Source organism: Lithobates pipiens, unplaced genomic scaffold (assembly GCF_037356315.1).
Source record: "Lithobates pipiens isolate NorthernLeopardFrog02 unplaced genomic scaffold, aLitPip1_a1.2 Scaffold_3, whole genome shotgun sequence".
NCBI lineage: Eukaryota > Metazoa > Chordata > Amphibia > Anura > Ranidae > Lithobates > Lithobates pipiens.
The window spans coordinates 104,985,223-104,997,682 of NW_027507790.1; the positions used below are offsets into that span (position 1 = coordinate 104,985,223).

The window sequence follows — 12,460 nt, forward strand, 5'->3', positions numbered from 1 at the left end:
TGTGTCCGTCCATCCATCCCTGTGTGTGTATCCATCCATCCATCCCTGTGTGTGTGTGTGTGTGTGTGTGTGTGTGTGTATCCATCCATCCATCCATCCCTGTGTGTGTGTGTGTGTGTGTGTGTGTGTGTATCCATCCATCCGTGTGTGTGTGTGTGTGTGTGTGTGTGTGTGTGTGTGTGTGTGTGTGTGTGTGTGTGTGTGTGTGTGTGTGTGTGTGTGTGTGTGTGTGTGTGTGTGTGTGTCCGTGCAGCCTTGTGTGTGTGTCCAGCCTACCTGTGTCCCAAGCCTCCGTCCCGAGCCGCCGTCGCGAGCCTCCTCCGTCCCGTGCCTCCTCCGTCCCGTGTCGTGCCGATGGATCGCCGCTCTTCTCGGCGGCCATTCTACAATTCAAAAGCCGCGCCTCCGTCCTCCGCCTGTGATAGGCGGAACACTCAATTTCCCAGCAGCCTGTGTTCCGCCTATCACGGACATCCTCTCATACTCGTCCGTAGTATGAGAATGAACGGATGTCCGTGATAGGCGGAACACTGACTGCTGGGAAATTCAGTGTTCCGCCTATCACAGGCGGAGGCGGAGAAGGAGGCGCGGCTTTTGAATTTTAATGTCCGCCGTCTGTCTGCTCGATACGCTGATCGAGCAGTCAGACAGCGGTGACTCGAGTATAAGCCGAGGGGGCACTTTCAGCCTCAAAAAAGAGGCTGAAAATCTCGGCTTATACTCGAGTATATACGGTATATTATAAACTTTATCATACCCGGGATGTCTGCTAGACTCTGATTTAAACAGATTTAAGAGAGTTATTCCTAAGAATTACAGGACTACAATATAAAACGCCAAAATTTCCATGCAAAATAATACTTTCAGCACCTAAAACCAGAACTAATCATACCGCCAGGGAGGTTAAGTTGAAGTAGTATACTGTGTGCTGTCTGCAATTAAAGCTAGAGGCAAAAAGTAGAAAGAAAAAAGGAGCAGTGGCCTTTCAAACACATATAAAATATACTGTATGCTCATTCCCATGCATGATAGAATCCCAAATAAATACATCAAATTTAAACACTTACCTCAACTCCAAATAATACAACACTACGAACTCCAGGAATCTCAGCCAACGCTGCCTCAACTTCAGGCAAGACCATAGAGAACTTTGTTTTTGGGACTACAAGTTTCACACCAGTTAGATCAAGTTCTTGTACTGTGCTTCCAAGACCTTTAGGGTACTGTTCTGTGACAATAACAGGAATCCCTAAAATGCGTGCACCTTGAAACTGAAACAAGATAGGGCAACACCATTATAATACAAATATGAAAGAATAAAAAAAAAAAAAAAAAATTATATTATATATATATATATATATATATATATATATATATATATATATATATATATATATATATATATATATATATATATATATATTATATATATATACACACACACACACACACACACACACACACACGTCCTTTGAGTAACTTACTAATCTCTGGCCCACACTTATAATATCTCCAAAATACTTGATGGCAGGACGGAATCTCTCCTGCATGTCACAGCAGAAAAACACGGTACTAGCAGGAGTAAGGTTCCCAAGTGTTGTCAGCTGCAAGACAGACAATACACAAATTACCAAAATGAAAACTTGTCAGGGACAAAAAAAAAAAAGAAATACAAACATTATTATACAGATTGTTCCCGATATGCACAAGGCAGCTGCCTATGGAGGAATATAGAGTAGAAGCTGCCATTGCCAGTTTGTTTTAGTGCAAACTCCATGTCATTTTAAAGCAGCAATAGATGGACCAGACTAATGTTAATCCATGTGTAGCCATTCATCTACCCCTTGTGTAAATTGAGAAATCTGTTCACTTTTTTGCTCAGCCTTCTGGCTAAACAAAAAATAAAAACATATCACCAATAGTCAGTTTTAAGCAGTTTCTTCGTTCAGCAGGTTGAACAAAGAAAAAAAACCTCAAAGATCCCGGCATCAACACAAACAATGTAAATGCAGGGATCCCAGATGTGCTATAGTATTACGACAACTGAGACCTTCTCCTCACCCTGTCTGAATACACAGATCAGCACTGCAGCATTTGGCTGCATGTGCTGATGAAATGCTGGTGTTAGGTCAGGACTGTTCAACAGAAGGTGGTCGTTAGGACAACTTCTGTTGAACAGACAGGGGTATACATGTACTAAAATGTGTCTGCCTCCTGCTGAACCGGACAAATTACCCAGCTTTAGTTTGCCCTTAGTACTCCACGCATAGATTACCTGAATAATTGAGTACCAGACATCTGTCATTTAAAAAGGAACACCATCATTTTATTAGTTACCAAGTTCTAAAACCTGAATCAGGTTTTATTACTACCGATACATGTGTTTTCTTTACAAAATATATGTGCAAGGACTGCTAGAACGAACGAACGGTTGGTGTTCACCAAATTGTATAAAATCCTTGAATACAGAATTTTATATAGTGATTTTATTCATGAGAGAAATTAGCCCTGGGGGAAAACAGAACTAGGCCTCATGCACACTGGGCATTTAGAGGAGTTTGCCTTTTTTGTCTGCCTCCAATTACCCCCTGCCCCTCTATGTTAGCCTATGTATCCTTAAAAAGGCAGTGATTCAAATAAATAAATAATAAATTATTATTATAATAATAATAATAAAAAACCATCACTTGCACATTCAAGAGAGAAACATTTGGGCAGGAAGAAAAAGCCCAATGCGCACAGTGTGTGTAAACACACCTAAATGTTCAGCCATACTGACCCTGTGGCAATAGCTGGCGCTTCTGGACAGCACTCACTGCATTTTGCAGATGTTTTTAAAGCAGTTGTAAACCGTAGCTTGTTTAAAAAAAAAAACACAACATGTAAGGCAATTGCATAATGTGCTAGTATGCATCGCATACTAGCACATTATGAAATACTTACCTTAGAATGAAGCCCTCAATTGGCAGGCTGTCACCGCTGAGAGGGCTGACATCTTGCCCTGGTCTATTTTCTGGGCTCGCACGCTCCGGGTGTGTGATTGGCTGGAGCCACGATTAAGTCACTCGGTTCCAGCAAGGTATGCTGGACCTTCAGAGCGCACGCGCCAGTGATGTCTCCAGCTGCATCCAGGGTGAATAGCTCCTAAACGGTGCATGTTTAGGAGATATTCATTTTACCTACATTTTAGGTAAAAAAAAAATAAAAATCACAAGGTGGGTTTTACTACCACTTTAAGGGCATCAAAAGAGAGCAGCTCAGAATGACCAAAACTAACCTAGCAAAACAAAAAATACGATAAAAAAAAAAAAAAAAAAAAAAAAAAAATTCAGTTTTTTCCTTGTATTTTAAAATAAACCTGCACATATTGGGACCTGGAACAAACACAGGGCAGAGAACTCTGACCCATGTGACAGACCTTTGTACCCGAGTGACCAAATTGCCAAACAGTGCTGCAGTCACGTGGGGGTGATGGGAGTTTAATGCTCCCCCATACCCAGAAGTACCAAGTATCTCACTTAGTATCCACGAATGAGTGAACAAAGCCTCTGGGGAGGTAAGCAGCTGTAAATGAGCAAAGCACAACAGGTTAACTTTAAATTGAGACATATGTTTGGTCACATTGCAATATATAAATTACAACGGAAAGTTGGACATATAAATCAGATTGTCAAATATAAACTCTGGGAACTAAACCCTTAGTAAAATGTGTGTTGCACTTTGTATTCTAGTATTGTTACCTTTTTTTTTTCAGATAAAACTTGCTGACATTTTCTGGTCCAGGAAATGATAAGCATAAGAATTTCCTCTACATTATAAATAGCTTCACCTATATGCCAGCAATGATGTGGAAGTAATTAAAGATTCATTGCTGTAAATCTAAAAATCAATGTTAGTAAACCATTCCACAGCTGATGTAATGTTTAACAAGCATATGATTGGGTTTACCACTTTAGCTGCAGAGGAAATCTTTTTTTTTTTTTTATAAACTACAAAAGGAAAAAAGTAGCTCCCATGTCTACTGTTATTTCTCATCATTCATATTCGTTACTGCTGCAAAGGTGACAAGTCCCAAATAAGATTAAATGCATTATAGTCATTTCTATATAAAATTACTGATGCCTAAGGCACCTTTCAGACTCCATAATGTGCATCTGCCTGCTCAGCAGGGGATCTCTCAGCTGATCCCCGCTGAGCAGGTGGATGACAGGTTCGTGTTCTGCTCACTGTGCGGAGACAACCCCACTGTTCTCTATGGGGTGATCAGATGGAAACGTTGCCATCAGACAGTCATCCAATCCACCAGACTAAAGACAGGTACAATGATCTAACTTTTTGACAGCAAACATGCAAATTATCTGTTTTAAAGGCAACATCTGACTGTGTGTACGCTCCATCGGACAAACTTTAGTTTTCAATCGGACTTTTGTTGGTTGTGTGAACGGACAAACTTTGACAACATAAGTCCGATGGAGCAAAGTCTGATCGTGTGTACACAAAACCATCGGACTTTGTATAAAGTACAAGCACGCATGCTCAGAACCAATGCAAAAGATCAGACAACAATACAGAAGTTGCCCAAAGGGTGGCGCCAGAGTAATTGAACGTCCTCTTTTGAAGTGTCGTCAGTACGTTGAAAAACGTCACTACATTTGCGTTTGTTGCCTAAAAAGTCAGATCGTGTGTATGCAATACAAATTTACGGCCAATGCCCTTTGTACCAAGGTCCACAGGAAAGTTTATACAAAGTCTGATCGCGTGTATGAGGCTTTAGACCCCTTTCACACTGAGGAGGCAGTTTTCAGACACTATTTTTAGAGCTAAACTCCTGAAAACTGCCTCCCTCCACAGTGTGAAAGCCCGAGCGCCTGGACTAAAGGCCAATACAGGTCTATGGTCTCTACATCAGTCTTGACGATCAGGACCCTAATCTCATTTAACACATTACAATCTACTTTAAATCTACCAACCTACATGTAGTGCAAGGGTCTGCCTAATTGGATACAGTCAGAGTGTAATGCATATGGTGTGCCTTCCACTGCTGGAGAGTAGGCAAGAGTCTGCAGAAAAAGTAAGTGAAAAAGCTTTTCCAAGTCCCTTAGACATATACAAGCAATTACAGAATTTTTTTGTTTGTTTAAAAATAACAAACATGGCATACTTACCTGCTCTGTGCAGTGGTTTTGCACAGAACATTCCTCGTACCTTTGATACGTGCTGCATTTAGGCTCAGTTCATACCCAATGCGGCACCCAGCAGGGGTCATGTGCGTCCTGGTTCAAGTCAGATTTCAGCCAGAATTTTGAGCTGAATTGGGACCTGAAACGGACCAAAAGTCGCACAGGGCTCCAGTGTAAATTCGCAGATTCTGAGATATGTGAACTGGCTTCTCCTGCCATTTCAAATTGGATGCGGAAATTCCACATTCAATTCGCAATAGTGTGAACCTGGCCTCTAACTGACAGGAAGCTCAATGAACTACCTAGAGCACTCATCAGCCCCCTGGAAATTTCTTAAGAACTACAAGCTCCCAGCCTCAAAGGCTGCCGATACCTGTAGTTCAATGATTCGCAGGGATCTGCTGTGTGGGCAGAATCCCACATGGCCACAAACTCTTTGAATGGTGACAGTGAGTGCAGGGAGAAGATCTGACTCTTTGCCGAGGGGAGGGGGTCATATTTAAGGCTCCCCCCTTTGTTAATCAACAGTGTGCACTTTTACCTGGACGGTCCATCACATAACCTAATGTTTGCAGGTGGCAGGCTCCAAGTTTAGAGGGACAAGACCTGCCCCTGGCATTCTGGCTCTTTTTGAACCATCTGGGCCTCTCATCACTATATCCTCTGCAACAGTAGCACAACTTCTAATTTATACATCCTAACGCGGTAGGTAATCTAATTGCCTGCCTATGTCCCATATATGTATGCCTTGTATTATATTGTCTCTACAATGTCTTATATCTGTTATAAAAGCATATATCTCCTGCATCACACCCCCCTAAAGAATGGTACCCGGGGCCTTCCTGTGGTGTTCCTCGCCATAGACAACAGACTGGCGAGTTGGGGGGCGGAGCTATGACGTAGGAGACAGGCGTTCGTCCGGACCTCCTGAGTGCCCCGCTCTGTCTCTCCCCTCCTCCATGCTCCTCCGTACATCCACGGCCGGGCTGCGGGCCATCCTGAGCAGCTCGCCGTGTGGCTCAGCACTGCTGCACTGACCTGCTCCGACCCGGGCTGATCCTCTCGACCAACGCGGCTTCAACACAGGACAGCGGGCTTCCCGTCCCAGCCTCAGCATTCGTCGGCGGCGTGGCTGCCTTGGAGAGCAGCGGTCGATCGCTTCGGTACGCTGTGATATGCCAGGACGAGACCCAGGCTGCATCCTCCCTTCTGGAAGCAAAGATTCCTGCCGGAGCACACCGGATCACAGTGAGAAGCTTGCTGCCCTAGTGAGCCACGAAAGTGGTAAGACAAGAAGTTTTGACGGGGGTGCAGGGGGTCCTCTTGGCTGATTGGACGGGCTCACGGACAGTAGGCTTGATTAGGGGGTATATTCCCTCTAAATAAACTGGACTCCAACTCACCTCCTCTTTTCCTAAACGAGCAAATTGATTTAAAGCAAGTTTCCCTAAGAACAGTATTTCTTCTTGAAAACGCTGCTAGAACTGGTGCTGTGTCCTATGCCATCAGAAGAGAATAAAAGGGAATAAAGGAAAAGAAATAGAAAAGGAAAAAGGAATTACTATCTGAATTTTGCCCCCACCTGCTCCCCTCCCCCTAACTATAAGGGACAGTTTCATTGACATACATATATCTAAACAATAGCTGCAGGAGGAAGTCTGCTATGCTCATAACAGTAGACGCAGAAGGAACATTTATATTGTGGTAAGAGCCCAGGCTGCTGGCTCCTGACAGCTAGATTTGAGCTCCCCTTATATCTGGAGATCACTGGGGAACATCTTCAATGGCCTAAAGAGTGTCCACAATTGAAATATCTTACAGATGTTACTAATTAACAGTGGACCAATATAGAAAGGTGGCCGTAAGGCAACAAATAACATTTTCTTATTACTTTTCATAATTTGCATTATTTTTTTATTAAGATGATATATGGTTATCTGGAAGCAAATAAACGCCTGAGGAATCAAGACAGAGGACTTATTTGTTATTTCCCTCTCTCCCCTACCCACCCCCCCCCCTTTTTTTTTTTTTTTCTTGATATTTGTGTTTATGAAATTTAATCGGTTGGTATTGATTACTTCTAACTAATTGTAATAACAGTGTGGTGGATGCTTTAGGGGTAGGCGGTCTTTTTTTTTGAATAGAGAGAAGGGAGATCAGTTTGGTTAGGATGAGGGGGAAAGCAGGTAAAACAAATAAGCCCTTAACCCCTGTTGTAAGCCCAGTTGGAATTCAAAAGTATATGGCCGCGAACACCAGTATAAGGGTAGAGGAAGAGGGTTGCAGCCCTAGGATAGAGAAACCACTCCGCTTAGGCCCAAGTAGACAGAAGGGGGAAGAGAGTAGGGGGGCAAAAAACCTAGCTACTAAATCAACTGAGGCAAAAAAAAAAAAAATGGTGCAAACTTACAAAATAGTGATATAAGCCAGAATGAACTTCAAGGAAAGGGGGGGTTAGTACATCTGGAGGTAGGAGAGGGGGGTTTGGATGCACAAGGCGAAATCTCCCACCCCTCACAAATTAGGGAGATGTTATCGGAGATGTTCACAAGAATGGAGGTCTCTCTAAGGGCAGATATCGCAACTATAAGGGGGGATATTGGTGGGGGAGAGTGGAGGAGATAGAAAACAGAGTAGAGACCCACGAGCATAGAATAGGTGAAATCCTAGAGCAGGTAACAGCTCTTCGCAGGGGAAACAGAACAATTAGATATAAAATAGAAGACCAGGAGAATAGAAGCAGAAAGAAGAACCTACGAATAAAAGGCCTCCCTGAGTTACATAGCGGATCTGCTCTTGGAGAGATAGCCCAACACATTTTCAACCCCTTACTAGATAGGGAAGTTACAATCCCACTGAAGATAGACAGAATACACAGGATGACACGTTCTTTTGGAGTCAGATCAGAAGCACCACGAGATGTCATAGTGAGATTTCATCATGTAGCAGAGAGGATGCAGATAATGAGGAAAGTTAGAACACAGCCAGGGGTGAGCTACGGGGACGTGGAACTGCAGATTTACTCCGATTTATCGGGAGAAACGTTGGGTAGAAGGAGACGATTGAAACCGCTAACGGAACTATTCAGAGCAGCCGATATCCCATATCAATGGGGATTTCCGGCATGTCTCATAGGGAAGAAAGAGGGACGATCTGCGGTTCTACGTTTCCCGGAAGATCTCCAAGAATTTTGTGAGCAGTTAGGTATTCAACCTGCCCCACAGATAGAATGGGATAATGAAGAAGAGCTAGGGGATGGGAGAAGTAGGACTCAAAGGAGTATGAGGCAGAAAGGACCGAGCCTTTGGAGACGAAAGAATCCAATTATTTGAAGCTAAGATGGCTAGGAGGATGTCCAGGGAGAAGGGGGGTTTGGGGGAGGGGGGTGGAGGGAGGTTTGGACGGACATGGGGGTGAGCCCCAGGGATACTATGGGGGAGAGGAGACCACAAATAATGGTCTACCAGACCCATAGGCTTAACAGGAAAGGGGGAGTCCTTCCCAGTCTTACGAGACGTTCTGTTATAGGACAAGGGGGGGAGGGGGGAGGGGGGAGGGAGGGAGGTTTGTTTTTTCGTTGCTTTTTCTTTTTTGGGCTCTCACTCGGTCCTCCCATAGGGTTAGCAAGGGTAGTTTCTACCGGGTTCACTAGACGCCCCAAAACGGAGGAGAGAATGGTCATGGAAAAAGAGATATGGTGATAGTTAATGTTATTACCTATAATGTAAGGGGCCTAAACACAAAAAGGAAAAGATACAGGATAAATGATGAGTTAGACCATATGGAAGCAAACATTGTATGTCTCCAAGAGACGCATATAACATGCACCTCAAGGATTAGACTGAATTCGGTTAATTTTCCGGTATGGATTTATGGGGATTCCCCATCCTCATACTCTAGAGGGGTTGCTATAGGCTTTAGTAAAACAACAAGGTTTAATTTAGAGGACCGACTAGTGGACCCGGAGGGACGATACTTGTGTTTAAAAGGAATGCTGTTTAATCTCAAATGTACAATTGTCAATATTTATGCTCCAAATGAAAATGCTGGTACATTCTTGAAAAAAGTATTGAACAAAATAGAAGATTTTAAAGAGGGGAAATTAATTCTGGCTGGGGATTTCAACTGGAGTATGAACCCTAAAATGGATACTACAGCAGGGGGTTCCAGGACATCTGAATATAAGCAGAGAATGTTTTTAAGGGCCCTAGCTGTATTTCAACTACAGGATACCTGGAGAGTATTGCACCCAAAGGACAGAGATTACACATGCTTCTCGGTCCATGGTTCCTACTCTCGCATAGATTATATTTTTTTGGAACACTCATTTTTGACGGCCCTTAAGAAAGCGGAAATAAAAATAAGAACAGTGTCTGATCATGCGCCAGTTAAGATCCAGTTGGAGGTAGGGGAGGACCAGGGACCGAGGATGAACTGGAGATTGAATGAATCACTGTTACAGGACAAGGACTCTAAGTAAGATTGAGAGAGAATTGGAACAATTTTTTAGATTAAATGACACACCAGGAATCTCCAGCCCTATATTATGGGAAACGCATAAAACAGTTATAAGAGGAATATTAATAGGGATTGGAGCGGGGAAAAAGCGTGAGAGAGAGAGGAGGAAAACCCTTCTGTACAAAGAAATCCAGAGACTGGAATTGAGTAGTAGACCAAGGGGACTTCAAGATACTCAGGACTTAGTAATAAAAAAAAGAGAATTAGAAGATTGCCTAGAGCAGGACAGGGAGGCCGCTTACCACATCCTGGGAACAGAGAAATATCAATGGGGAAATAAATCAGGCAAATGGCTGGCCAGGAGGGTGAAGGAAAAAAAAAAAAAAACCTTTATCCCAAAAGTGAGAAATGATATGGGAGATATACAAAATATGCCTGAGGATATAGTGAACACGTTCTATACATACTATAGGGCCCTTTATAATATTCAACAACAAGATAACATAGGGAACAGCGGACGGGAAACCATAAAGGATTATTTGAAAGGGATAGACATTCCCAGGGCTAAACACATAGAAATGGAAGCACTAGAGGCCCCAATATCAAAGGCGGAAATTGAGTGGGCGATTAAAAATACAGCTAAGGGAGGCTGCCCTGGACCAGATGGCTTCCCGATCTCATATTATAAGCAATTTCAAAAACAGCTGATCCCAAAATTATGCGACTACTTTAATGCAGTGGGGAGAGATGGAAAATTTCGAGATGAGACATTACTGGCACATGTGGTCCTGATATTGAAAGAGGCAAAGGACCCGTTAGCGGTGGAAAGTTATAGACCAATTTCCTTGCTAAATTCAGATATTAAACTTTTTGCAAAAATTATATCTGAACGATTAGGACCTCATGTGCCAGAGTGGATACAGCAGGACCAGGTTGGATTTATTCAGGGGAGAGAAGGGCGAGACAACGTATTAAAGACCATTATGTTAAGCCAGGAAACCATAAGACAGGGCACCCCCACGATACTCATGTCTATAGATGCTGAAAAGGCATTCGACAGGGTTAGCTGGGGGTTCCTATTTGAAGTGTTGGAACGATATGGAATAGGGGAGAGGATGAGAGGCTGGATAGAAGCGTTGTATACTCAACCTAAAGCGAAAATTAGAATAAACGGGGCCCTGTCCTGCCCCCTGGAATTTTGTAATGGGACAAGACAGGGCTGTCCGCTTTCCCCACTATTATTCATATTGTCACTACAGCCCCTCTTGTCGGCAATTAGGAAGAATCAAAACATCCAGGGAATACGAGTTGAAGGGAGGGAATACAAGGTCGCTGCTTTTGCAGATGATCTCCTGCTTTATATTTCTAGCCCTGAAACCTCCATACCGGCGATTATGGAAGAACTGTTAAAATTTGGGAAAGTCTCAAACTTTAAGGTTAATGCAACTAAATCTGAAATCTTAAACCTAAATATACCAGCAGAAGAGCAGAGAACTCTCCAAGCTAAATTCCCTTTTAGGTGGTGTAGGAGGGAGTTAGTCTATTTGGGAATAAGGCTGACGGCAGTGATGGGCGATCTGTTTGAGGTCAATTATATCCCCTTATTAAATAAAATTAAACAGCATTTGGATAAGATCCAATATAAAGCGCTATCATGGATAGGGAGAATAAACGTAGTTAAAATGTTTATTCTACCAATGTTTATATACACATGTCAAATGGTCCCCATACTGCTACCGCAGGGCTATTTAAATAAATTAAGAACTATGATTAAAAGATTCATATGGAAAAAAAAAGCGGCGAGGGTGGCTCTTAATATCCTGACAAGAAGCAAAGATAGAGGAGGGTTAGCAATGTCCGATTTTAAAAGATACTATGAGGCTATAGCAATTTCTCGAATCACAGATTGGATACATAATAAAAAGGGGAAGGATTGGGTGGAACTAGAAATAAAGCTAAGTAGAAGGGAATTAGGGGGGATAATATGGATACCTGCAAAGTATAGAGAATTAGGGAATAGCACAAATTTACTGACAAAAGGTTTATTCCGAATTTGGGACACAATAAATAAGAGATATAACTGGGAACACAACTCACCACTAATCCCACTATTGGACACTAAATTTTTTTTACCAGGTCAAGAGGAACACGTATATTATAGTAGCTGGGCTAAAAAAGACAATATTAAGCTACAGGATGTTATGGAAGGGAATAGGTTGTGCACATATGAGGAAATTATAGGGAAGTGGGGACACAAGCCACTAGACAAATGGAGATATTCACAGTTACACTATTTTACTCAGTCTTTAACACAACCACTACGGGGGAAGGAGCAACTTAGGCCACTAGAGAAGTTGGTAGAGAACTGTCATTGCCTGGTAAAAAGGATCTCAAAAATATATGAAATCCTAACAGATGTAGGAGAGCAAAAGTACCCCCCATATTTGGAGAAGTGGGAAAGGGAAATTGGATCTCTAGATAACGACCTCCAGAGAAATAGGATCATTAGACGGACCTACTCGGTAGCTAAAGACTCGCAAACTAGAGAGATGTCATACAAACTCTTAACAAGGTGGTACATAACCCCACAGCAAGGAAATAAAATTAGGAGTGAGACCCCCTCAACGTGTTGGAGAGGCTGTCCAGTGGTGGGTACTTTTGCTCATTTATGGTGGGAGTGCCCCAAGATCCAGCTATTCTGGGAGAAAATCATAAAAGCGATTTTTGAAATAACAGGAGAAGGGATTAGGAGAGACCCCTGGGTGTGTCTATTTCACGACCCGGAAAAAGGAGAGAGAGAGTATGCGCATTCTCTGGTCCCT

General features: G+C 42.7%; 1 protein-coding gene across 6 annotated transcripts in view; it reads right to left on the reverse strand.

Moving 5' to 3' along the window:
• The window catches only part of ISOC1 (isochorismatase domain containing 1), a 96,000-nt gene that overhangs the window by 43,910 nt on the left and 39,630 nt on the right, over positions 1-12,460 (reverse strand). For all 6 annotated transcript variants that reach the window (XM_077462131.1, XM_077462130.1, XM_077462132.1 and 3 more), the window contains exons 3-4: positions 1,485-1,604; positions 1,068-1,271 (exon numbers count right to left, since the gene is read on the reverse strand). In XM_077462131.1, coding sequence (XP_077318257.1) covers positions 1,068-1,271; positions 1,485-1,604 — 324 coding nt within the window. The remainder of the gene's footprint in view (positions 1-1,067; positions 1,272-1,484; positions 1,605-12,460) is intronic.